The following is a 27,946-nucleotide window of genomic DNA, read 5'->3' as shown; positions in this document are numbered from 1 at the left end:
CAATAGAATAAGGTATATATATATGTATATAATAGAATAAGGCCTGTTATTAGTTTATGTAGCTTCAGATACTATAGTAAAAAAAAAGAGAATTTAAGTTATTCATTCAAAATTTGTTTTTGCTCTATTTTGTTTGTTTTATATACCTCATGTCATCGTATGTGTAAAGTTTCATTACACTCCGGGGCCGGTATATTTTAGGTAAGTAAGTTAAGCTTGCCGGGGATTTAACTTACACTTACCTAAAATAACCTCTACATTGCTCTATATAAACCTAAGTTCTTAGTGAGCTGAAATGTCCAAGTTTTTTCGCTATTTCGGAACTACCCCAAAAAACAAGCTGACATTTTAGTATTAGGTACTCGTATTCATTACAACTTCTCGTGAAGTGCAGTTTTCGTATCAGGTAACAAAACCTGGTTTATGTCGTTTCCAGTTAAGTTGACTTTACACGCGCACAACAATAGTAGCGTTTGTGTATTTTATATGTATACTTACACAGACAAAGACAGCGCGCTGTTACCTGCGCCTGAGCCGAGCCGCATTCCGTTACCCACCTCCGCGATTGGCCGTCGACACGAAGCCTTCGAAGTTTCAAGTTTTATATTTAGAAAGTCAGTTAATACGTTGTGGACTGTGTTACGTTCCTTATTGGGATGGTAATTTCATAAAGGTAAGGTAAACATAGTCAATTATTTTGTTTAAACTAATTATAAATAATATTAAGTGACCTCGGCGTGAACGAAAACCTATTAAGCCCATTTTCTTATCGTGTCCTGAATTATAGTCAAATTACATTGGATATTAAGTTGTAGTTAATTGGCTGATGGTTTACGCACCTGTTAAGATACGTATGTACTTGTACCTAGGTATATCAGTGTGTTGGGGTGTTCCCAATGCCAGTGAGACTCTATATTAAACTTAATCGTCCTGCTGTCAATCTCACGTGATTTTAATAGTAAAGTTTTTCTTTGCGTTCTTCGGAAGTGACTCATCTGATAGGTGCTTAGTTAATGCGCAAATATACGAGTTTTACCTTTTTAACTAATTGTGATTCTATTCGATCTTGTCATAGTGCCAAGGTAGGTAAATATTAAATGTAAACCTATCCATATTGTCGAAACCAGTTACATACAAATATTACGCACTACAAAAAATTTGGTACATAGTTGTACGTTAGTTGCAGAACTTACATAGTGGACGAGGTGTTCAATATGGTTTAAGTATAACTTTAAGTGAAAAATTAAGAGCCCGTGTAGATCATTTTGACCAGTAGTAGACTAGCTATTAGCTACTTCTGCTGCTGTTTGTACTCTTCATATTTCCCCGTTTACCTAGGTACATCCGGGATACCTAGGTATACGGAATACCTGCCTATATAACCCTGGAATATACCTCCTGCGATTGCGCAAACTCGGATTACACACATTTAGGACCAAAAGAAGGTATTAAAACGATTTCTAGTTTGCGGGGAATTAATTCTTCGAAAAAATCGAATTTGATTTGCCTAATACTCTTTTCTCATGATTGTTTGTTATCGCCTTCAATTGGATGTTTTGAAACCACAGACAGTAAATTTCAAACATCCATTGCAATGTGTTTTGAATATTGTTAGAGTACTGCCGGAAATGCTTAAAGTAGTTTTCGAGTGTATTGAATAATTCAAAATACATTGATGAAATAAAATATATTTATTAAACGGTTTGTAATTAAAGATTAGATAAATAAATAAAAACATTTGGGGGACATTCTTACACAGATCCCTATGTACAGTAGTAGTAGTAGTAAACTCTTTATTGTACAAATATACATATTAAAAATTACATGGTACAATAATTAAACGTACAAAGGCGAACATCCCTTTGAGGGATCTCTTCCAGTCAACCTTTCACATGTAAGTAACCTGTACATTCATGTATATAAATAAATACATTGTACATTCATGTCCACTACATTTTAACAGCTTTAATTATATAGATAAATACATACATAGTTAGATAAAGTTCAAATATACTTTATTCATGTAGGCCTAGCAACAAGCACTTATGAATGGTGAATAATATGTACAATATTTGGGAGACCGAGCTTTGCTTGGAAAACATATAAAAACACAAAAATGTGCGTTTTCCCAGAGCTAAGACCCTAGATCGATTTTTCGTCCTCGAAAACCCCCGTGTAGCAAGTTTCATCGAAATCGTTAGAGCCGTTTCCGAGATCACCGAAATATACAAGAACTATACATATAAACAAGAACTTGCTCGTTTAAAGCTCTGTATAATAATTCAATATTATTGTGGAATAATAATAACATCAATTAATTGCCCTTATTATCTTACATTAAGATAATTAGCTTAAGATAATATATGTGGTATTTTCTATAAAAAGGGACCTTATTGTCGATGGCGCTTACGCCATTATTAACGATGCTCGGATATAAATACAAAGCCGCGCGACGCTATGCAGCGTAAGCGCCTTCGACAATAAGGTCCCTTTTCATAGAAAATGCCCCATATATTATCTTAAGCTAATTATCTTAATGTAAGATAATAAGGGCAATTAATTGATGTTATTATTATTCCACAATAATATTGAATTATTATACAGATCAAATCTAATACTAAGAATTTCACAAAAAGATCGTCAAACATAAAAAAATATATAACTATAAAAAATACTAGCCTACAATGTTCCTAGAATAAAATCTAAATGTCAAAAAAAACACAAACGAAGTACATACATTGGATTATCCATTTCCTCATCATTAATCAAATATAAACTAATAAATAATTAATCATTTCGAATGAAAATTAATCCCTCGTTAATAATTGTAGTTACGTATGTAATTGGTTAATTAAATTCATACTGATAAGTATTTTTGTTTAATTTAATTTAAGATCGACCATAGAACTCGGTACCAGGGTAGTGTGTAAAGTTTTTGCGAAAATAGCGGAATTCAAAATATTACCTACCAGGGCGAGCGACATTTGTTCGAAATAGATTTTAGCTTATTTAATAGTACATTACTACAGAGGCTGGGAAGTAAGGGGTTGCCGGCCGAATGCATATATACGTTCGGCCGGATAGTTATGAGGCCGACAACCCCTTTCCACGCCGATTTATGTATAGTGCTTTTCTCAAACATGCAATGAAATAAATAAAGAAATCTCCACGAAATTAGTTTTATTTGTAAAGAAATTAAAAATAAACGAGGCACAAAATCTAACTACCACCTATACGTATCTTTATCACACGTGTCGTATATTTTACACATGTAGTTTATCAATTTATTACACAAATTTTCAAGATATATTTTTTCGCCTTGCATCCGTCTGACGAACGTCATCCGACTGTAGTTTTAGCCACATAACTAAGATTTAATTTTTTTTGTTGATATTATGCTTCACATACATCGTTGCGTTAAACATGAAATATAATTAAAAGGTATTCATTTAATATTTTCGTCGAAACTCATATTAAATAACACAATCAAGAACGCACAATAAATCCAATAAAATAAAATTACAGACTGAAAAAAATGTTCAACTGACCTCCAAAAATACCTACGCGTATTTGAGTAGACATTTTTAATGCTAATATTTAAATGAAATATTTTAAATCTGTATTTGTAATTATAGTTTGTCAAAGGACTGTCTTATTTCAAACATAGACATAGAATCATACTATCTTTATCTTACACTAGTACTAGCACCCGAAAGAAAAGGATGAGTATAGTTTTTTTTGTTCTTATTTACTGCCAATTTGGTTTGACCAACTATAAATTTGCAATTCAATATTATTGGAGTTTGTTAATAATGTTTTATTTATGATTTTTTTGGAAATTATATACAAATAAAACTGCAAAATATATCAAATATCGTTTATTGTTTTTTTTTAATAGTCATATTGGCAGAATGTCATTCCGAACCAAAAAGCAAATATTGGTTATAGTTTTTTTTATGGCTGAATGCCATGATGCTGTGTCACAAATATATGTGAAATGAAAATTAAAAAAAAGCCACTTCCCGGCCTAGGCCTGCAACTTTGTATGAAATTTAATTACAGACCTCTCGTCTAGCCGCGCCTGAGACGTGATACTTCCCAGCCTAATATAAAGAACATAATATCAATATTACATAGCATGTTTGAGAAAAGTATATTTATTTTTATCATATTTTACTGATTCAAAGAAGTGCCTGTTAGTTCTCATTTTGATCTCATTTTTTAGAAGCATTACTCGAACAAGTATTTCTCCAAACTCCAAAGTAATTATAAGGCTCTTTCAGAATAGCTTTTCCGGAAGGTGAGAAAATCGCGTGACATAGTATTTGATTTGGGTCGACGTAATATCCGGCGCTGAGTATTGTACCTACCTATCTCGATCACTTCCGCACACAACAGCTCCCGTAAAACGGCGAGTGGGCCAGCGCATGTAGCTGGGTGCTGGGTGATATAAGCTAGCCAGGAATATTTTACTCAGTCTATAACTACCTATAGTGGCTCTTGTGAGCTGTACACCTCGCGCTCGCGAACCCATGGCTCCGCCATTTTGAAAAACCGGCCAAGTGCGAGTCGGACGCGCAAGAAGGGTTCCGTACCATTACATTTATAATTTTTTGACCCCCCTGTCACATTTGGCAACCCCCCCTTCTGTGACGGCACACATTTGGCAATAAAATTTTTACGAAATTTTACTATTCGATTTATCATTATAATTTTTTTGATTAAAGAATAATTAGAAAACTAATTAACGAACAAATAAATCAAATTAATTTTCGTTAACAGATGAAGCAAAAGAGACGTCGAAATGTTTGTTACTCCAACCAACTCACATTTTTTTGAACCCCTCCCAGCCCCTGTGACCGAATGAACCGTGTGATAATATAATGGATAACCCATAATAGAAAGATGAACTAAGTAGTTATAAGTTTTAGGTACCAGAAAATAATTCAACTCAAAATGATTAGGGTCCAGCGGCAATGAGGTAATAAAATAAAATACGCAACCGCGCTCGGACCTCGGCTCTCGGCGTCCGATTTCGTGCTTGGTCTGAACAAAAGCGTGAGGTTTCAGTTCAGAGTGACTACTAAGTACCTACTAGGTGTAGCACCAGTCTAGGCTCCATTAGAAACTTCGGAGTTATTTAGCGACAAGGCTTATAATATAATATTCGCACAGTGAACAAACAAAACAAGAGACAGCATGCAAATGGTTTAGACCAGACGCGTTTTTCACGAAAAGTGTAGAGTTCGTTTCTCGGCGCTTCCCCGGAATAATTTGTCCACTACAGTTTAACAACAGCTATGCGTATGCGTGATCTGAGACCTAACTTAACTGGTTTTCCTGAAGTAAATTGGTAGAGAGTGGTTAGTGGAGTGGCACCTCGCCGCACGGTTACTCATGGCGACTTTTCTTGCATACTAATGATACAAAAACAATAATATGATGCAATTGTCATTCGTCCCGTTGCCGCTTGCGATGATTGCGCTTTCCTTGATTTTTTTAACGATAACTATATAAAATTAGTCAAGGTTTGTCTTTCGTACACTTTCGTAATCAATTAAATTGTGATTCTAATTGAATCACGAGCGCGACTAATCGCTGCGTCCGTTTAATACATATTTAGTATCCGTCCGTTGAACGTGTTTTCTTTGAGTTATTCAGAAAACATAAGAGGTGTGTAAGGTGGACAAGGATGCGCAGTACCTACACGCTGACCCTACGTGAGCAGTTGGCGCGCGCTCAAGGTGATCAGGCCTGATCTGAGATCACCGTACGCGCATTTGCTCACGTTTAGGCAAATTATTGCCTTATACTTTTATCTTTTACTGATTACCACATATAATTACTAAGTTATTTATTTAAACATTTTGTATTTACCGCTTACCTACTCTGCACAAACACTCAACACTAGAAAATCATACAGCTAATAGGCCAGGAAATTAATGCCCAAAAAAAGTTATAGAGGGAAATGCATGGAACACAATTTTTGACTTCGTAGCTTTGTTTGGACTAGGAGGTGAACATATCAAAAGTCCCCGGTTGCTGGGGGGAGAGGGGGGTTTGAAGGTTCTATTTTTTGGTTTTTCGATTATATCTCGGAAACGATGCGTCTGAGCGACTTGGCCACTTATACAAAATGAAAAGGGATTTAATTTGTTACAAGTTTTATTAAGTCGTTTTTTGATATAGTGTATAGTTTTTGAGATATCCGCTCTTGAAGGTTTATTTAGGGTTCTCATTTTTATCTTGATTATCTACATCAGTGGTGCTGCTAGGCCGCGTTTGGTATCGGTTTCGTATAATTGTGGGTGCTGAATTCATTTAAGGTATCAACAATGACACCATTCCTAAGTAAAAAAAAAAAAAAAAAAATTAAACTCCTCTTTACGCTTAAACCGCTGAACCGATTTCGTTGAAATTTGGTATAGAGATGGTTTGAGTCCCGGGACAGTCCATAGGATAGTTTTTATAACCAAAATCATCTTTTAAGGGTGTGAAAAGTGGGGTGGAAATTTGTATGGGGAATCAATAACCGCTGAACCTATTTAAATAATATTTGGGATGGTCTACATGTTTGATTTAGTTGAAAATGATACCAAACATGACTTCAAACCTAAATTTAAACAGTATTAACCTCAGGAATTCAACTACGGCGAAGAAGCTGAATGCCCCTCACACCAAATTTCACACCTTCAAAGTATGATTTTTGAGATAAAACCTATATTATATCCTGTCTCGGGACTTAAAACATCTATTTACCAAATTTTAACTAAATCGGTTCAGCGGTTTAAGCGTGAAGAGGATTTAAAAAAAATATTTATTTGTTTAAAGTTTATATGTTTTTACTTCGGACGAGCCCTAAATAAACCTTCAAGAGCGGATATCTTAAAAACTATACAAGATATCAAAAAAACTTGACTTAATATAACTTGTAACAAATTAAATTACTTTTCATTTTGTATAAGTGGCCATGTCGCTCAAACGCATAGCTTCCGAGACATAATTGAAAAACCGAAAAATTGAAGCTTTAAACCCCCCTCTCCCCCCAGCACCAGGGTTACGGTCGGGGACTTTTGATATGTGGTATTTTCTATAAAGAAAGGACCTTATTGTCGATGGCGCTTACGCCGTTATAAACGATGCTGCAATATAAATACAATGCCGCGCGACGCTGTGCGGCGTAAGCGCCATCGACAATAAGGTCCATTTTCATAGAAAATGCCCCATATGTTCATCTACTAACTAGTCCAAATAAAGCTACGAAGTCAAAAATTGTGTTCCTAGCATTTCCCTCTATACCTTCTTATTCCTTGGCCTATAAGTGATGTATCGTTCCTATTGTAGTACCAAATTTTTGGAGTTAGTTTCTTTTCTTTCTTTTCCACTGAGCAAGGCCCGATATGCTTTTGGCATTTTTTTTTATTTCTTGTGTTTGATAAAACAATAATAACTTCTTAATTAAACTAGGTCGCCTAGAGGTCGAGGAGAGGCTGGCGTTCTCTCTTTGGATTTCAGTGTATATCACAAAATTACTTTTATTAAATTCTCTATTTAACTTAAAAACATGAAGATTATCTTCATGTTTTTAAGAATCAAATTTTGATTTACTACACAATTCCGGGAAATTTTCAATTGAAATGAAATTTGAAAGGTTTGTAGTTATTCCGTCTCATAGCAACGCTGGCAACAACTCGAGCCGGTCGTCCTGAAAGTACTTACAATGCTCATAGCAGCTATGACTGAACTGTTCGAAATACTTGAGCCTATATATCCCCCGTGAGAAGTGCCCAGTGTGTAACGGCATGTGACACGGATTCTCGACTCGGCTATTCCAAGGTAACTCGCTTTCTGATATTTATCAAGAATCTTACTGTAGACAGCACCGGTGCTCAAGGCATCTCTTCACAAAAGTGCATGGGCATTTATTTATTTTTTGCGAGAAAATTTCAAATAAATAAATGATTATAGGCACGATGTTGCATAAACTAGTTAGAAAGGTTCAATTTATAACCAGAAAAACACTAATCACTATGTAACAATCTATCAAAACAATAATTTGAAGTCGATAAAGTAAAATAACTTAAAAAAAAAATACATATGTATCTAAATATGCATGCCAACGTACTATTTAATGCTAGTCAATATATTTAAATCTCTTTGATTAAATTAAGCTTGTTAAACCTCATAGGTAGGTAGCAACCATTGCTTTTAACCGAAAGTCTTTCACTTTTTACATCAAAAATAGCCGAGTGTAGTTCTAAGAACTATAGAAACAGGTGGCAATCGTCCCTTACTGGGTATCCGTTTGTTGATCCGCACAAGTTGCACCGCACAGGTAGGAATGAGTCACCGCTCACGATGCAGAGAAAGTATTATTTATTCAATTTATTCATGGTCCCAATCATTAGGTAAAGTCACCACTGTATGCTCTGATATTTGCATTCGACTTAAACCGATTACTAGGATATGGCGTGGTGAAGATGCACAATCCCTAAACTTTTGATAATTTATACCTACCTATGCCTATCGCAACAGGCAACGCAAACAGGTACCTATGTGTAGGAAATCTTTGAACTCCAAGAATTACGTTAAAGTCGGAGCCGAGTGAACAATCATTTCACAAATAATTTTTAGGAAAACAAAACCGACTTCAATGGGGGATGCCGTTGAGAGGTTACTTATTGTTGATGGTGCACCCCAGAAAATGAAATGAAAAAGACAGCACCGTTTGCCTAACTAAAAGGAGGTAAAACCACCCACTTTTCTAGTAGCATTTCGTTTCAGTAAGGGTCACAGTTCTAACATAACCTAACCTAATATTCTGATAGCATTTCGTTTCTGTAAGGGTCACAGTTCTAACCTAACCTAACCCACTTTTCTGATAGCAGTTCGGTTCTGTGAGGATCGCAGTTCAAAAAAGTTCCACTTCATCAAATGGAACTACCCAAAATAAAATAAAATCTAAAATACAAACGTTCGGAACACTTATTACATATATATACCATTCAGTTTGCATATGTAAAAATAAAATGTTATCGAGGTTTGAATGTCAGTTTGGCTCCTACTCACCCCATTTTACGGTACTTCCTAAAAATTAAAATAAAACGCTGTATAATTAAGTAACATATTTGACAATACGTTTACTGACAAAAATCATATTACATTATTTATTTGTTTACGCATGCCAAAAATGTTTAATTAAACCTTGTTGGAAAGATCAAAATATGAATGAGATGCAACTTATATGAAGACAATTTATGCTATAACTATAACTATTTAACAGCTACCTATGAGTTGAATAAAATATTCCTTATCTTTATGCTTGTGAATATCGAAAATATATAATAATATTATATTATATATTTGTATTTTGCTATTGTTGTGTAAAATGAATGTCATTAAATATTTATTATTAGAAAAAAAAATACCCATATTTTCATAAAGCATAAGTCAAAAAAGCTAATATTTAGGACGGCTTGCCCATACTACAACTTACCTTAATACTCGTATTAAAAATGTAGTTACTTACTCTCATTTTAAAACGACTAGATATAAATCAAAAGTATCAGACAGTTAAGACTGCTATTTTTCAAAAATATAGATAAAATACTTAGGTCTTACGAGAATAATGATAAAATGACAAAACATGAAGGGGTGTTTCAGAGCGAGGATGTCGCGGCTGGTGCTAGCGCTGGTGGTGGCGGGCGCGTCCGCGCAGCTCACCCTGGACGGCGTGCGCTGCGGGCAGCTGCTGTGCCAGCAGGACCAGTACTGCTCGCCGGAGACCAACCGCTGCGCGCCCTGCAGCCTGATCTGCAACACCACGCATCACAACTACGACGCGGGGCTGTGTGTCAAGGAATGCCAAGGTTCGTTTCATCTGCCTACTCAATCAGAAGGCCATGGTCTCTATGTTACCTACTGAAGAAAGTGACAGAAGGTGATGTGGCTATCATATGGCGTCTGGCCTCCATGTCGCCCAGACGTAATAGCCTAAAGTTTAGGCCCTAAACGGAAAAATGTGGCCACCGTTTGTCTAGCTAGTTATGTGACAAAGACCAAAAGTTGGGGAATCAACAGGACAACAACAGTAATATACTGATTATACATAAATTAATTGGTTTGGTTTATTAGAAAACACAATTACCCCAATAAGGGCGCCACTGGACGGACGACGCAGTCTTAACATTTAAATACCGATGCTTTATAATTTCCATCATTTAATTTAAAAAACATATTTCGGCGGCAGGTTTGTAATTAAATGGTTATCTTCTAGGTTAAAGTTTACAATATTACGAGTAGGTAGGTATGTACACAATACAGCACTATACTAAATATGTAACTAAGCACCTAGTAAATATGTAACTTGACCGGTTCGTCAAGCGGCCTCAAAACTATTAGGTATGTACTATTTTTAGAGTAGGTTATGGAGAGGCAGTGGCGTAGCGTGAACTAATCTAGTCGTGGGCGCAATCGCATCTGCGAGGCCCTTTTCTTTCACTGTGCCCGAAGGGGCCTCGCGCGAGGCCCCCCTTGGGGCGAGAGGCCGTGGGCGAGGGCCCACTTCGCCCACGCCTAGCTACGCCACTGTGGAGAGGCTGGCGAGGTTGACTATGAACAATTTAATAAGGATCCCTGTCAAAAGTAGCGGAATATCATAGGTACAGGACAGGGTGTCTTTTCAAATATTAGAGATATCTACCTATTCCGCGTTACACTGAAGGATTGCAACCATGGAGCCAACGCGTTACGAAAAGAAACAAATATTAAAGAAAAGTTGGTCCTAATAGTAAAAATCATTTAGTCATCGGCATACATAATTACTTCGTAAAGACCCGCCTTACGAGAACTACGAATGGAGCCGATACATTGGAGTCAAACTCGCATTTAGTTACACCAGCGTGTTCAGTCGTGTGGCGAATTGCGCAGTGGAAAGGTGTCGGTGTTCGGTCGGAATTGTATGCATACGCTTGTCCTTTGTTTACACCAATGGAGACTCCTTTCCACTGCGCAATTCGCCACACGACTGAGCGGTTGAGCGCGCTGGTGTAACTAAATGCGATTTTAAATCCAATGTATCGGCCCCATTCGTAGTGCTCGTAAGGCCGGTCTTTACGAAGTAATATATATGTCTATGCATTTATTAAAAATATTCAATGTTCTAATATAATGTAACGTTTGGTCCTTAGTTGGTCGAAATAAATGATTTAAAATGATTAATTATTATTATTCACCTTGCGAACCTTGTGGTGTAAAGCTACGTGGGCAATGGAGAACACCACAAAGATAATATATACTTACAGATTCATATAGATATTACATCGCTCGTCAGCATGTCAGCCGGAGAGTAATTAGATAACGTCAGGTGTAAACAAAATTCCAAGAACGATACCATTTTCCGCGGTGACTTATTGTGTGCGATGAAAATCCTCGCGTCGTGTGATGACTAATATCTACAAACAATAATAATAGGGCCATCTCCTGGCTTTGCAACAATAGATTGTCGATTTAATCGTGCTAGACTTAAAGTTGGTTATCGTCTCTCGGCGACGACCTGTGAAACCAGTTTTGTGACCGCAGCCCGCCTACTGCTATATTTGTACTGCTCTAACTGAACGCGTCGCATTCACTCATTTGGCGCAAATATTCATATTGGAAGTTTCAGGTTGAACAGCTGGGCCGATAGAAGAAAGTTAACGTTTTTTCTGATAGAACACTATTACTCGCACAGGCTACACCTTGACCACATCTATGTTTTAATAAAAATAAAATAGGCGTTGCTGTATTGTGGACTTCGTTTGGTGTTAGTAATTAAAGCCAATAAAACAATACTACTAAACCGAATCTAACGAAGTTTAGCATGTACCTATGTAATAAAAAATATGAATTAGTTTATGAAATCAAATCACAAAACTTAAAAAACAGACCAAATTACACGCAGGCGGAGCCGCGGGCACAACAAGACTCGTGTATAACGAGAATGTCTTGCTTTATTTAAGACGATAGTCGCTGATGTGTCCTTGAGCGTCTCAGCGTCTCTGTACCCGCACCCCGCACCCCGCTCACTGCGATCGTACGTGAATTTACCACAACGAGGTTCAAAGAATAAGCTACAGCCCAGAGGCGCGCGGTTGGAGCTATACTCGTATTTGTGTATCTTTTGCAAATATTTGTGTATATTTTGTCGTTTGAGTATGAGTGGATCATGCGTTTAGTGGAGGTCGTAAATTATAATAAAAATATATTCCCTTACGCATTATTCTTCGCAAGCCTCAATTAGTTAATTTGTGTTTTATCTGTTTCTTACAAATAAATACCTAAGTCAATTCGACTAATTAAAATTTATAGCTAGAGCTTGGTATGTACTAAATTGAGGCGTACAGTGTGTTTATTTTATAGTAATTTTTTTATCCGTAAAAAATAAATATAAATAATGCCATTAATAGTTAATTTATAAAATTAAGTACCTACTACCTAGTCTACCTACATATAAAATTTTGGGAAGTAGTGTTTAACTAGTATTATTTTTCGAAGTTCGAAGTTTTCTCAAACAATACGTGGGAATATCATTCGTGGGAAATTTATATTACAAGCGCGCCCAATCAGCGCTCTGCTGTTTTTTATTTTTTGGCCACAATAACTCCGATATAGTGGTTAACGGCTATGTATGATGAACCCCCGTGGACGTCAGCTGCCGCTCCGTTGGTGGGTTGAGGAATGGCAGCCAGCGAAACAAGCAAAAAAAAATTGTCATCGCCTCCCGCATGATACTTTGTCAGATGATAGTTTAGATGCTAATGTGAATAATAAAATCGTCAGCCGGTTTTATCTCGGTGGAAGGTCAGCTGGTCACATAAACACGTAAAAAAAAATCTTTTCAGTCATCGCATCCCATTTCATTATACTTTGTCAGATGATAGTTTAGAATTTAGATGATATTGTTAATAAAACAAATCGTCGGCCGGTTCTATCGCGGTGGAAAACCGTCAGCTCTTAAAACATTATTGTTAGTTTAAAAATAATTTTAATTGATTTAGCCGTTAAGTAGAAATAACCAAAGTTAGCCGCAAAATGGCCCGTTGTATTATTTTTATTACGGTGAAACTATAAATTTCAAGAAAAATATTAAATGTTACAATTGTTGAACAATAAATAAAGATTCATACCTATAATTTATTTGTTTATTTGTTTTAGAAGAAATACGCTCTAGACCGTAACAGTAAGTAAGTATATAGTTCCTGAATTAAAGAGGTATTATTTACCATTAAAATAATTTTCCACCTCCACAAAATGCAAGGTCTATTCGTATCTGAACAAGAAAACATTTGTAAAATACGAACTAACTATTACATTATAGCATAGGTACTCGTATTATCGTTGCGGTGGTAAGTAGTACGTTAGATTTTTTCCTTTCACCTTAATTTATAGTTTTGCCATAAAAAAATACGACAGGCCGTTTTGGTCTTTTTACTAAACGGCTTAATCAATTGTAATGGTCATGATTTATTAATAGTTTATATTCGGGTTATGCCTACTTTCATTTATGATTAGCTTATAAAAGAATATCAATTGACTCTTACTTGTCACTGTTCGTTTTCATCATCAACCACTACCAATCAATGTGAGATTACCCAATCTCCCAACACAATTTAAAAAAAAAACTTAAAAATGAATAAATAAATATCTATATACAACGTAAATATACCTATATTAATCAATTAATTATTGTTTTGTTAGGAATCGAACTTTATTCAAAACGTAAAAATGGCAATATGTCCGCGCATGTTAGAAAACTTTTATTTTTATATTTCAAATGAAGCTTTCTCAAACATAAGTGGAAATATTGTCATTATTTTCGTTATAATAGGCTGCGAAAGCGAAGCTGCTGAAGCGCGTCAGAACCAAATCAACTTTCTGCAGTTATTTAGTCTTTAGCCACAATAACTCCAATTTTATTGCACTTGGGCTCAGCACAAGCATACAGAGTACAAGGAAGGCATGGAGCGACGAGCGACACAGCCTCCTCGTCTCAAAGCTAGCACACGACTGCCGGCCACGCTTTTTTCGAGCTGCATACGCACGAAATGTTGAATAATATTCGATTTCTTAAAAAAATATATTATTTTTTAACATTATGAAACATTGCATTTGTAGTGCCGGTTAAAACATTTATTTTAGTTTAAAAATAACTTTAATCGAATAAACCGTTTAGGAGATATAAGCAAAGTTAGACGCAAAACGACCTGTCGTAATGTTCCTTTTATGGAGAAACTATGTCATAAGGAAAAAGTCAAACGTTAGGAATGTTGTACATAAAATGGAGATTATTAGATATTTTTTTCATAATTTTTTGTTGAACCGTTAAGCAGATATAAACTCTAGAAAGTAAGTTTACGGCAAAAAATAACGACTAGCGCCAATGTGCGTAGTGTCATCTAATAGTGAGAACGTAACGTAATTTCGTTTACGTAGTACCACTGTATATATCTTGTATGTAAATAAATGTATTTAAAAAAAAATAGTGAGAACTGAGAAGTATAATATATTGTTCTGGATGTAGAGCCTTATTTGGCAATTTCTAGAATGCAATAGGGAACTCATGCCGAGATTCTGGAACACGTCTCGTAGCATGTCTCGTAGCAGACGTAGTGCATAATTATTTTCCTTCGTATTTTCACGGAAACGTACGAACTAGTGATTGCCTACTAGTCAGGAAAGCCGACTATCCGGCCATATTTGTAGTCGGCGTTTAGTTGGCAAAAAAGGCCGATTAGTCGGCCTATTATAAGTTACAGAAAAACAAGACATACATGTAAGAAACAGCCAATATTTATCTTGTTTTATACTTTTTTTACTTACATAAATACCTACCTATTTAGGGTGCATAATACGAAAGTCAGGTATGTCCCTGCAGTCCGTACAATATTATGTTACCTTATGTTACCTTTATTATGTTACCTTAATTACAATATGTAAATTAGAATTAATAGAATAGAAAAACTGTACTATTGTACACCTTAACACCTTATTATGTACATGACAATGCAATATTGAATAAATGACTAAATGACTATTTTGTAGTTGGTTATAATTAGGAACCTACAATCGCTATATTGTAGTAGGTAATTTTTATTTTTATTATTCTTTCAGGTCTTTAATTAAACTTCTAGGACTTCACGAAGCACGGGTTTGTTAAGAAAAATCCATGCTTTAAGGACGAGAGAGAAATTGTGTTTTAGTTTCCCTGCGAGAACGAATTAAAAATGAGATAATCCGCAGAGAAATTATCAATGTTACGAGTATGTGTGATGGCGAAGCACATTTTTCGTAGAGACCACTCACGTAGGTACGTAAGGGAAACAAAACACTGGAAAAGTTCGCAACAAGATATAGTACTAATCGAATCAAGATCACTGAATATAGTGGAATTGGGACTCCACACGACCAGTCATTAGGAGTTTGAACAAGCAGGAAACATCTTTGATATAATATGATAAATAGCGCGTGACTCAGGGATCAAAAATATTGTTTATGGCGGACTAGCCGACTAGTCGGCTAGTCGGCCAAACCCATAGTCGGTATTTCAGTCAGTCTCGACTCTCGGTACAAAAAGTACTGAGGTTGACTGAAGTAGCATGACAAATACGAACGTTTCCGAGAAAGTACGAAGGAAAACAATTATGCACTACATCTGTACCTACGTACTAAGTACGAGTAGGTATAGGTACCCAAGCTGGACCACCGGTCTAATATGTCAACACACTTTACTGCATCAAGTGACAATCGAGTTAAAAGTATTTCATTGGTAAAGGGCGCAATGCTACAATGCCCTAGCCGTCACGGTCTGTTGACTGCGACAGGTACCTGCCCACGTTACGCGCACACACGCGCAGGCACGTCACCAATGTGTGCTACACTTAATTACTGGCGCAATTCCTCGTAACTATGGTGCTATCAATTCTTTTCATGCTATGCAAGCTAAAATACTAAGAAATTGAGTTAGTTATCGCATTATTCTCTAGCGAACATTTCGAAACCTTACAGCAGTTTTTCTCGTAAAAGCTCTCAAAGCGTGTCTGCTTTAGACTAACAAGAGCTAGATTCTATTCAACTTACTTTAATAATGGACCAAGTATAAATAAATAGTTTACCCATAATCGGTTGTACAGGTTCTATCCCCTTCGGTGGCGTGGATTAGTTTCCTTTGTAGTTATGTTCAATAACCTGTAGGTGTTGATCTATTAAACTTTCTGAGAAATTTTATGAAAACTGAAATCCCAGGCATCTTAAGAGTAATATTTAATTTAGAACGCGCCATTAAGTCGCCTACTTAGCTAGTCTCAATATGATTTGCTTTGTGTTATCTGCTTATCCGCTCTCATGTGCGAGGGTGTTGACCGCGCACCTGTTACCTGCTCTCTGATACTTTAACCTGACAATGTTTACTTGTTTCTTTTAAAAACATCCCGTTTTTTCTTGTTATGTTTTAGACAAGGGTCTTTATCGTTTGCAGGTAAGCTTTTGGCAATTTATAAAAAGGGTGCTACCAAATTGTTGTATGTTAGAGTAGAAGTGATGATGATGACAGCAAAATTTACAGCCTAGGATAGGATAAATATTGTATGCATAGTCAGTCACAGAGACCATAACTTAAATATTAGTATTAGGTACCTTACCTTATACCTATTATTTACTAAAGCTTGACAAAGTAAACATTGGTTACTTTGGCGTGATTTACTATCATTAGGTACAAATGGAAAATTGCCCACTCGAAATTATACGTCAAAGTAGAAAAATGACAATTTAAATTATATCAATTAGGAAATTTGTCTATCCAGCATAAAATAATTATGTCCAATAGTAAAAATGTGAAATATGGTACAGGTCGAAAAATATTTTGTCCATTTTTGTTTGTTTGTCAGAAAAAATATCGATTGTAAAGATGTCATCTGAAATATGTACAATAATTTGAATATTCTATTTACGTTCTATTCTATTCTATGAACATTCTGAAGATATGATAAAATAATATTTATTGAATAACTGTGTACAGAGATGTTGGCAATAATACATTTAGGAAGCAACGGTTTATCCATCACGGACGTACAATATACTTAAGACTAACCTATAACTAAATAACAAAATTAATACATGCATGCACTATTATCATAATCGTGAAATTCTTTCACGCTGTAGAACACTACTAATAAGCCATTTTTTTAAATGGTTTTAAATTGTTTGCTTTCGTCAGACTTTATTTCGACAGGCAACTTGTTAAAAACTCTTATTGCTGCAATGTAGGCACTTTTATCCATAAGTTTATTGTTCACCTTTGGGATACGATAATTATATTTATATTGCACGCGCAAGTTATCATTAATTGAGGACAGTTTTGTGAAATACTCTCCATTGCGCTTTATAAAGAGGCAAAGCTCGAGGATGTAGATTCCAGTTAGAGTTAGAATCTGCTTTTCCTTGAAAACATTTGTAACTGAGTGACGGTGGTGCAAGTGCAACATGTTTCGTAAGCATCTTTTTTGTAACCTGAATGTAGTAAGAACATCAACAGAGTCACCCCAATAAATTATGCCATAAGTGAGTTGTAAATATACATTTCCATAGTATGCGCTCTTAACGATATTTTCTGAACATGTTTCAGAGAGTATAGATAATAAGCTGCTTTTGCAATTTTACAGTTTAAATCTGCAATGTGAGACTTCCAATTGAGATGAGAATCTATTGTAATTCCTAGGAATTTAGCGCTGTCCACTTGTTCTATTGTCACCGCTCCTTGTGTTACGGTGATAGACATAGGTGAAGTTCTATAATTTCTAAACTGAACGAGTTTTGTTTTGTTTAAATTTACATTAAGGTTTAATGTTTTCAGTGATTCAATTACAGTGCCTAGTGTGTTGTTTATATTGTGTTCAAGTTGCTCATCTGTTAGTGATCCTGAAAATAAAAGTGTAGCGTCATCAGCAAATAGAACGCATAATTCATTGACAATTTTGGGTAATTCGTTAATATAAATTAGAAAAATAAGTGGACCTAATACACTTCCTTGCAGAACTCCTACGTTGACAGTTTCAAAGTCTGATTGCTCCTGCTCTATGGTTTTTGTTAAACTATTAAACGATTCTATAACTGTCGCCTGCTTCCTATCACATAAATAAGTTTTGAAAAGTTTCAGAGCATTTCCTTGTATTCCTAGATTTTCTAATTGACGTAAAACAGTTATATGAACTACGCAATCAAAGGCTTTAGACAGGTCCAACAGAAGAGCAAAACATGGTCTCTTATTATTAATATCATCCCATATGTGCATAAAAATCTTAAATATTGCCAATGATGTAGATTTTCCTTTCTGAAATCCGAACTGGTTCGAATTAAGTATTTTGTTTGCTTGTATGAAGCTAAATAATCTACTGTAAATAACTTTCTCGAATTTACTTTGTGCGTATTTCATTTTGCTCATAATTTATAAGGGGCAAAATTCCATTCTGGCATAATTAATTTACAACGATTACAATTTTGTTTTTAGCACAATTGCATATTGACTAGATTCACTTTAGATACTATTACTTTTGGTCTTACTTCAGAATGGTCATTTTCCATTTGTACCTAATCACAGTACAGTCCGTTAACTCTGAGAATGACCTTCGGATTTTAGAAAGATACATTGGATATCCCTTATTAACTCACAAAAAGTTTTAAACTTACCGCAAAAAGTTAAGGATACCTATTGTCTCAATGTAAAATAAGCCCTAACAGGGGCGTAGCTAGAGGATATGGCGCCCGGGGCAGTCACCAAATTTGCGCCCCCTGACGACTGACAAAAATTTCCCTGCTGCTGCCTTTTGCCCATTTTGGCGCCCCCTCTGGATGGCGCCCGGGGCACTTGCCCCCCCTGCGCCCCCCTAGTTACGCCACTGGCGTCATTCTGAGAGTTAACGGACTTGTAAACCTTTGGCGTCCTTTTCAGGTTACCTGTTGGATCTGCGGTACATGCGCCGGTCGCAAGGGCCCGAGTCCACTACAGATTATGGCAGTAAGTGTATATCTAATTAATTATTATATTCACTATTATGGCACACGCAGCCTCTGCGCGGCTTCTATAAAGCCGAGATAACACAAGTACCAGATGGACAGGACAGAACTCGAGATGATCCTATGAATGTTATTATATTCACTGTTATGGCACACGCAGCCTCTGCGCGGCTTCTATAAAGCCGAGATAACACAAGTACCAGATGGACAGGACAGAACTCGAGATGATCCTATGAATGTTATTATATTCACTGTTATGGCACACGCAGCCTCTGCGCGGCTTCTATAAAGCCGAGATAACACAAGTACCAGATGGACAGAACAGAACTCGAGATGATCCTATGAATGTTATTATATTCACTGTTATGGCACACGCACCCTCTGCGCGGCTTCTATAAAGCCGAGATAACACAAGTACCAGATGGACAGGACAGAACTCGAGATGATCCTATGAATGTTATTGCCTTATTGGGCTTGAAATTACTAGAACGTTCCATTATTAACGAACGATTAGGTTAACGTATCTGCATACCTGGGGGCCTAGTCAACATGCCAGTCGTTTACGCCGTAGCGAACGAAACGCTAATGTCTCGTTTGCACTTAGGTATATGGAAGAGTACTGTTTCGTTCGCTACGGCTCAAACGATTGGCATCTTGGCTAGGCCCTCTGGTAGCCATTATGACTATGTTTAGGAGGTTTTCAAACAAATGGGCATACCTTGCTAACTAACAGCTCTGACAGAAGTTTTATTGTCCAACAACCTTTTAATGCTTGTCCTAGTCTTTGACATTAGATAAATACATATCATTAAATTTTATTGTTACTGTCTGTATAAAATTTGTCTAATATTTGTTATATTTCAAACACATGTGACATGAAACACAATATTGTATTGTTAATGGAATAAATAGATGAACCGAATGCTGTCAATAAAATTAGAAAACTACTTCAGCTGCACACCAGCTGGTAAAGGCTCTCTTGATTGTTCAAAAACTGAGAAATTTTCATTTTATCCACATGTGAGGCAAAGTAATCAAATTCAAATTTTGAGTTGTTTCCTTATGTTGGCTGGTAGAATTTACTTTTAAATGATGACTCTGTATGATAAATATTTAATAACATTCATATTGAATTGATTTGCTTTGATTTTGATTCATATTTTAGTTAGTATTTTCCTTGTGTTGGTGTGGTGATTTTTTTTGTGTTTCACCGGTGGCAAGATTTGTTTAACCCTCGTGCCTTGAAACCCTCGCAACGCTCAAGATTCCATTTTTCGAACCAGTCGCTATACTCGTAATTCAATTTTGGAATATTTCGCTTGTTCGGGAGGGTACTAATATTAGCACGAGAGGTTAAAAACAACTTTGCCCCCTATAGTAAAACAAATAACTATTTATCGACTGCGTTGCTGCTTTGCTCAGTCCTGTCCATTCATTGCAATGCTTTAATAAAATCCGTAATTGTTTAGGTAATTCCGATGCGCGGAGCGAAAGTTTTTTCTAATTAGAGTTATAGGTATTTCGAAATCGACAATTGTTTTGTAAATCTTCCGCCTTAGGCAAGGGTAGTGAGCATACTTCGTTTTTAGTGGTCCGTGCAAAATTTTGTTTTGAAAAAAAAAACGGAACACTTATTTTAGCTATGATCATACTATTATATAATTATGATAAGTAATACTTACTATCAATTTTTTTATCGTACCCTTTTTCTAATGTTAAAATAAACGAAGTATAGTACTATATCATTATGCCTTTATGATGCCTCTGCGAATTAGTAAAACCAACTTACGTAAATTCTATTTTTTTAAGTAAGGTTCTGTTGTTTTTTTAATGCTTAGGACCAGGAGCATAAAATAAAATGCTTATATGTGACGTTTCCTGGAAAAAGGTACCTTATGGCGGCTGGCGCTTACGTCGCATAGCACCGTAATAGTATTGGAGCGGCGTTAATAATAGCGTAAGCGCCAACTGGCATGAGGTATCTTAATTCGTGAGACGTCACATATTATTGACATGCCTACAAAACCTCTAGGAGTACTAGAAACCACTTTGTGTCCGTATAACGTTTTGGGAACCTAAGGGATTCTTTATTATTATGCAGACCGATTACACCCAAATATCTGGTATATAGGTGCGTAGGTACGTAGTGACCCAAGTAATTAGCTGCATTTGCTTAGTTGTTTTGCAGGACCTATGTATATTTTGTAAAATGGTAATAGCATTGGCGAATTATATATTGTAATACCTACATATATGTATGTGAATATGTTGATCTCTTAATTTTGATGTAAGTAACTATAAACGAGCTAATAAATAAATTTACAGTTGGACTTAAGAGGATAGTGGATAACCACTTCTCCATACAAACGTGGGAATTTTCCTTCCTGGATATTATTATATTGAAAATATTTTTAGATAATTGATTCTATATTAATCGTAGCCCCTTATTTTTATATTATTCTTTCGATTTTTTATTATTATAGGCTTTAAAAAAATTATGGAATTTATTAGCCGCTTCAAATTGCTTATTTTTTCTATAATGTCAATATCCAGAGAAAAATGAGCATTTTTATAGAGAAGCGGTCACGTTACTTCGTCCCCTTTCGTCTTAATTCCGTTCGTGACAGAAAGTAACGTTGTTGCAATACGGTAGCCAATTCTCCTTCTGTAACGAGGAACGTAATTAAAAGTGTACCGATGTTGTTTGTAAGGTGTGGAGCGGCAGGCGCGCGCGGCGCTTATCCTCAGCGCCGTGGCACTCGCCGTCTTGTTACTGGCCCTGGTGCTCATCTGCCGCGCAAAATTTTCCTGGCGGTATATTAAACAAAAGTTCCAGCCTACAAAGGTGAGTCGCTGCATCCATTTCACACAAATACTACCAGTATTTACGGATGTTTTGGTTCCTGGAAATAGATGGGTTGATACTTTCTGGGGTGAGAATACGTTTGTACCATACTCCACAAAGCGTGGTTAGGCGAGCGAAATGAAACAAAAAACAATTTGGATTATAATATAGTTAATGATAATGATTATAGTGTATATAGTCATTATATGCCTTGTGTATATATATATATATATATACGGTGTAACATGAGGTAACCGAATAATTTTAACAGCATATTCCTGAACATATTTAAACACTAAAATGTCCTATAACCTTTTCTGTAATTCTCCTAGTTTCAGAGTTAATACCAATTTAAAAAAAAACAAGTTTTTATTGTTACATAGTGCAAAACGCATATTTGATGGCGATGTTGCCACTATGGGACGTAGTCTAAGTATCCTTATTGATAGATGTCAAAAAGTGACAAGTCGTAACACTGTAAAAACTATGTTTTACGAAAAAAAAAGTAAAAGTCCATTTTAAGTGACAAGTTTACCAATAACATTTCTTTTTATGTACAAATACATTTAAAAAATCTAAAAAAAAAACCAAAACATTTTTTTTTTGCGAATTTGACCTAAACTCTTATTACATTTTTTCCTTCTTTTGGTCTCAGAAAGGCGTGGTTAAAATCTTTCGGTTTCCTCGTGAACACCTGGTATATATCCTTTTTTGACGAGTCGATGTTGAACGTACCTACTGTAATTTGTAAATATATTTTAAATAAATACATACATTTAAATCAATAAATTGAACTGATATTACGTTTTTAAGGTTCTGTGATCAATCCTTACAGTCTCGCCATGTCCGTCTGTCTGTCTGTCTATCAGAATGCCCGTCTGTCCGTCTGCACCTCTGCGGCCTAGCTCGGTGTCGTTTATAATTTATACATATTCATCACGCTGACAGTGGTAAATAAAAAAATAGGAAAGTAATAAAGTCACGTCCCCTATTTATAGACACCAAAACCAATGAGCAGTTAGAATAATATTTCAATTTCTTTCAGAATCGAGTAAAGCAGTATCCGGCGACGGGACTCACCCATCACAACCCTCACGCGGAAATGCCGAAACCGAAACCAGAACTTAAATTAGACATATCGAATCCTGAACCCCTAAAACGACCGCAACCCCTAAACGCGCGAGACCTGGAGACCAGGACCTCGCAGACCGAGAAGAGCCAGGGGGCCACGACCCCCAAGACGATGAGCACGGCGCTGAGCAACCGCCACCCCGCCGAGGACACCACCTTGGACTTCTCGTACGATAACATGGCCTTGAACGTCACTCCTCCCGAGCGCGCCACCACCACTCACAAGTTCTAATGCTCAGCGGTAGGCACCAGATTCAACATTACTTAATCTTTAACTATTAAGAATGTTTAGTAATCTCTTTGTATAAACATACGACACGAATCTGAGCGACTTTAGTCATCATCTATTTTATTATTTAAATCGTAGATTCCTTCGATAGCTGCAACTTGCACTTAGCACTTAGGTACTATTTATTTTAGGTACTCTTTAAGTTTAATCAATAGTAGAAGCGTTTCGGTAGTGCGCGACCCTTCGTAGAGCAGCTCAAGTATTGGTTTTGAGATTATAATGTAGGCATACTCGTACTATTTTTTCCGATAGGTATCGTCCATAGGTATCGTCTTACGCAAGAGAATAATATACGAATAATTGACTGAACGAGAAATAAATACATCGTTTTCTTATTACTTATATAATAGAAGACTACATTAATTTAAATGTAAAAAATGTACTTAAATAGGAACTCTTCAATCAAAATATCTTAAAGATATGAATTAGGTAGGAGAGCAATAAAAATAAATTAGTAACATTCATAAATGGGAAATCTTCTACTAAGAGGATTTTTATACATAAGAGTTGTACCTATGTATGTACCTACTCGTAAATCTCCAGGAGCATCACATTGTATTTAATGTTAGAAATATTTTAGAACAATTATTGTAATATTTTATATTAATTATAATAAATAGGTATGGGTAGGGATGGCTGCGCTTTGCTCAAGTCATTGCTTATGTAGGTATACATAATATCTTGGTATTATGATAAATGGAATGCAGGAGTATTTGAACATGGTGGTCTAAATCGGGTTGTTTTGGGTACAGTCAACGAATTTAATTACCGACCCATTTCGTACCCTGTCACAGTGACAATCAATATGAAAGTCGCGAGAGACCTCTTACTATTGTCACTGTGGCAAGGTACGAAATGGGTAGGAGAAATAAATTATTTTAGGAAATTAAATTAATGCACCTACGTTAAGTAGTTCCCAGCATTCAGATACGTTGGTGAATGAGGGGGATGTAAAAAATATACTTATACATAATTAGAGGTAAGACAATGTTTCTTTCCAAGAGGATTATATTACTTATATTTTTTTAACTTTACAGCCAACTAAAAAATTGCATAGACCACTTTATGAATGCATTCACCCTGCAGCAAAATTGCATTCCCACTTCATGAATAAACTGATTTATAATAAAGTGAGAATGCAATTTTGCAGATGGGTGTACGTACATGTATGTAGTATACGCACATTATACACAAATTATAAATAATCTATTAGGTATTGAATAATTAGTGGAGCGTTTACAATGCACTTGACACATTTTTGACGAATTCGCTGTTAGATCGTGAAGAATTGTCCAGTTGTATAGTATTTTGGTTGCAGATAAGCGAAAACTCTTTCTTCTCTTGGCACTTCTATAACATAGTCTAGAAAAGTGATTGAATTAATTATTTATAGGTCAAACACATTTTAGAACTTCATTTCTTTGGACAATACGATAAACGTCAACAACTAGGGTACACACGCGTTGTAGGTAGTTATATATCACGTTTTTCTTATTTGAGTCTAAAGCGTGCTGAAAAAATGTACCTATCTCGCTTGTAGGGGTGCAGCGTAAAAATTACTAAGCTTGATTCCCTCAACTTTGTGACGTCTGCAGGAAAGACGCGGACGAGTTAAGCATGTTATGGAATGTGTATGACCCTTATTGAAAAGATAATGAATATATAAGTTACATTAGCATTATAGATTTCCAACAGTATATGAATATGTGACGTACCACGAGTAAAGGTACTTTGTGGCGGTTGGTACTTACGTCGCGTAGCGCCGTATTAGTAATAGAGCGTCGTTAATAATAGCGTAAGTGCCAACCGGCATACGGTATCTTTACCCGTGGAACGTCATATATTAAATGAAACAAAATTATAGCTACTTATAAAATAAAACAAAAACTAAAATTAACTAAGAATTAAAAAATTACCTAAAACCTAAAACAAATATTAACCCTATTATGCTCTCGATTGTACAATTCTCTATAATTATATTTCAGTTATCTTGTTTTATTTTATATGTAAAAAGGATGACTCCCGCTAGACAGGACTGGGGCCGGGCCAGAGCTTCCGGCGCTTCGTCTTCTATGGAAAGCACCACGTGATCACCGATCAGCCGTCATAGAAAATGACATGTCGGACGCCACGGCCCGGGCCCGGCCCGGTCTAGCGTGAGTCATCCTTGAGATCGAGTTCGACTCGGGTTAAACATTCAGCATGGCTGAAGTAGTTTGGTTCGTTGTGTGTGTTGGAACGTTATAAATATAAATACTTTTTGCTTACTGTGTATCCTGTTAACTTTTTTGAAATTTAGAGTGGCTGCTTCTTCATAATTATATAAATACGTTGTTAGTGAACAAAAGTAACCGTCCTTGTTATATTATGTATAAGTATTGATTTTTTTCAGTATACTATATTAACTTGTCTAATTAATGTATGTACCAGTCGTTGATTTATTTACCAAAAGCGTAAGAATCGAAATCAATCGTAGAATAGAATGGGACTATTTATACCTACCTAGTGTCAACTTTATTGTCTTACACTGTGTACAGATGTAGTGCATAATTAATTGTTTTTCATCGTAACTTTCTCGGAAACTTTCGTACCTATTTGTCATGCTACTTCAGTTAACCTCAGTACTTTTTGTACCGAGACTGACTAGCAAGACACGTTCTTACGTTTCTGTGAAATTACGATGGAAAAAGTTACTTATGTCTCACGTATAGTACGACACAATGACGTTGAGACTTTGTTTCTTTGACACCTAAAGAAACATCAACCACGCTAAAATAATAACTATATTTCTAGAAGAAAGCTCCGTTTTAGGGACATGGTGTTTTATGCCTTTTTTGTGTATAATAAGCTTTTGTTTCGCCATACACAGTATTCACATTAAACCCAGATATTCGGAGAAAAACAGAAAAACCGAAAAATACTTATACTTTTCAAGATGGCGTTTGATCCCCGTGGTCCCCGAAGCTCCAATTTTATGATACGCAAACAGGGATCCCTGAAATTGTAGGTGTCAAATTTCATTACTGTCACTATTTTTAAACCCCATTTAAGACCTAAAATCTGTTTTTGCAGTCACATTTTTAAGTTCTAAACATTTTTCCTCCATTTAATTCAGTAAATTTGTATTGCATAGCACTCGTGTACCAATTATGGATCTACTGATGTCTATTTTATTGAAATCCACTCAATAGTTTAGGCGCTAGAAGTAAAAATATAATTTAATATTCGGCGTCCTCTCAGGGCGGCTGTATTGATTTTTCTTTAATAAAACAAGTGTAAACAGGTTATGATGGCCAAGAGGAATCTACCGATATGTCATTTTAAAAAATCCGTCCAGTATCCTGAGCTACAGGGTGTACTGATTTTCAGTACTTAAACCCATAACCCTACTTTCTGTTTAAGTCGCAGTCGAGTAAAATGTTGATATTGGAGTAGAACGTGTACAAATGTATAGACAAAAGTGGAAATCATATTCCTCCAAGTTTCATATTAAGAGAATATCCCATGAAAGGGTATAAGCGCTAAATCTGGATTCAGCTATTATTTTCTATAACAAGATGTATTTTTTCCGCAAAGATATCTAGGACTTTTTGGGTAGAATTTAATAAGCTTTAATGTTGCCTTACACCATATTTTCTTAGAGAACGTACATTTAGAGTAAAACGCAAATTTCTCCAGGATGGTACACATTTTCCAAGATGGCTGCGATTCCTCGAGGTCCCCAAATCTCAAATAGTGTGGACATGAAAAAGAGACCTTTAATCAACATACATACCAAATTTCATATCTTTGGAAGCATTTCGAGGTTAGACTTAATTCGATTGTGCTAATAATCGAAATAAACATTTTGTACCTTATGACTTTGGAGATAAAATATTTCCTGAGAAAATAGTCTTTGTTTAATAGGATCAATGCCAAATGTTAAAAACATACGAGTTATGCCAGCACAAAATAAACGTCAATTTGGAGTATCAATATTTAAGGTTGCAGGCAATTTTGACGTATATCCGGAGGATTCAAATCCGCCGGAACAATGCATATCCTAAATTGGTACTGAAGTGACACGTCACAAAAATCGTTCATGGACAAAAGCGCTGTCCACCGCTATCTGCTGCAGCGCCACGAGCTATTTGTTTGACTAACGAGCAGAGCGACGGTTTTAATGTCGGTCCATCCGCCAAACTGAAGGTTGAGTAATTCCGTCATTTAGGCAACGGAGCGGTTCACTATGCATGCCATTGCCAACAGTTTTTATGAATGTATTATTTAAAACGTTGTTTGTTCGCTGTTCGTTTAACTTGCACTTACTTACAACTTGTGATACCGTCAAACAATATTGAAGTACCTTATTATTACAAACCATCAAAAGTCGTAAGAACAGCCTTTACTAATCGCTAACGCTCTTCTATTGCACGACGGAATGTTATTATTATTATGAGTAGGATAGGTGAGTACTAGTTACATATACATATTATTCAAAATATTATTTAAAAAAAATCAGTCAACTTTCACGAGTTACAGCAATCATTCTGTTTTGCGAATAGAATTGACACTGACACTTCATTCTCCATAACGGAGATGGTTATCTGAAGTGGAAAATAGATGAATATATCCAAGTAGCATAACCAACTTAT

At 35.9% G+C, this 27,946-nt stretch overlaps 1 protein-coding gene across 2 annotated transcripts; it reads left to right on the top strand.

Moving 5' to 3' along the window:
- Nucleotides 1–530: 530 nt before the first annotated feature.
- On the top strand, nt 531–27,377 carry LOC134754419 (protein grindelwald). Of its 2 annotated transcripts, none has more exons than XM_063690742.1 (5): nt 531–673; nt 9,664–9,869; nt 18,983–19,048; nt 21,759–21,892; nt 22,938–27,377. In XM_063690742.1, exons 2-5 carry the CDS (start codon nt 9,671–9,673, stop codon nt 23,253–23,255), a joined length of 717 nt encoding a protein of 238 aa, XP_063546812.1. In that variant the 5' UTR covers nt 531–673; nt 9,664–9,670; the 3' UTR covers nt 23,256–27,377. The 2 variants fall into 2 exon arrangements, with proteins under 2 accessions (XP_063546812.1, XP_063546813.1); XM_063690743.1 differs by lacking the exon at nt 531–673 and adding an exon at nt 7,814–7,836.
- The last annotated feature ends 569 nt before the right edge of the window (nt 27,378–27,946 follow it).

Source organism: Cydia strobilella, chromosome Z, assembly GCF_947568885.1.
Source record: "Cydia strobilella chromosome Z, ilCydStro3.1, whole genome shotgun sequence".
Taxonomy (NCBI): Eukaryota; Metazoa; Arthropoda; class Insecta; order Lepidoptera; family Tortricidae; genus Cydia; species Cydia strobilella.
Note: the sequence above shows the minus strand (reverse complement) of the source record. Positions and strands in the feature narration are given on the sequence as shown.

What these genes read in the sequence shown, in the direction of transcription:
- LOC134754419 (XM_063690742.1), top strand. Translation starts at nt 9,671, where the DNA reads ATGTCGCGGCTGGTGCTAGCGCTGGTGGTGGCGGGCGCGTCCGCGCAG. An exon ending in GTGTGTCAAGGAATGCCAAG is followed by an intron (nt 9,870 to 18,982) that starts GTTCGTTTCATC and finishes CGTCCTTTTCAG; the next exon opens with GTTACCTGTTGGATCTGCGG. An exon ending in GTCCACTACAGATTATGGCA is followed by an intron (nt 19,049 to 21,758) that starts GTAAGTGTATAT and finishes GTTGTTTGTAAG; the next exon opens with GTGTGGAGCGGCAGGCGCGC.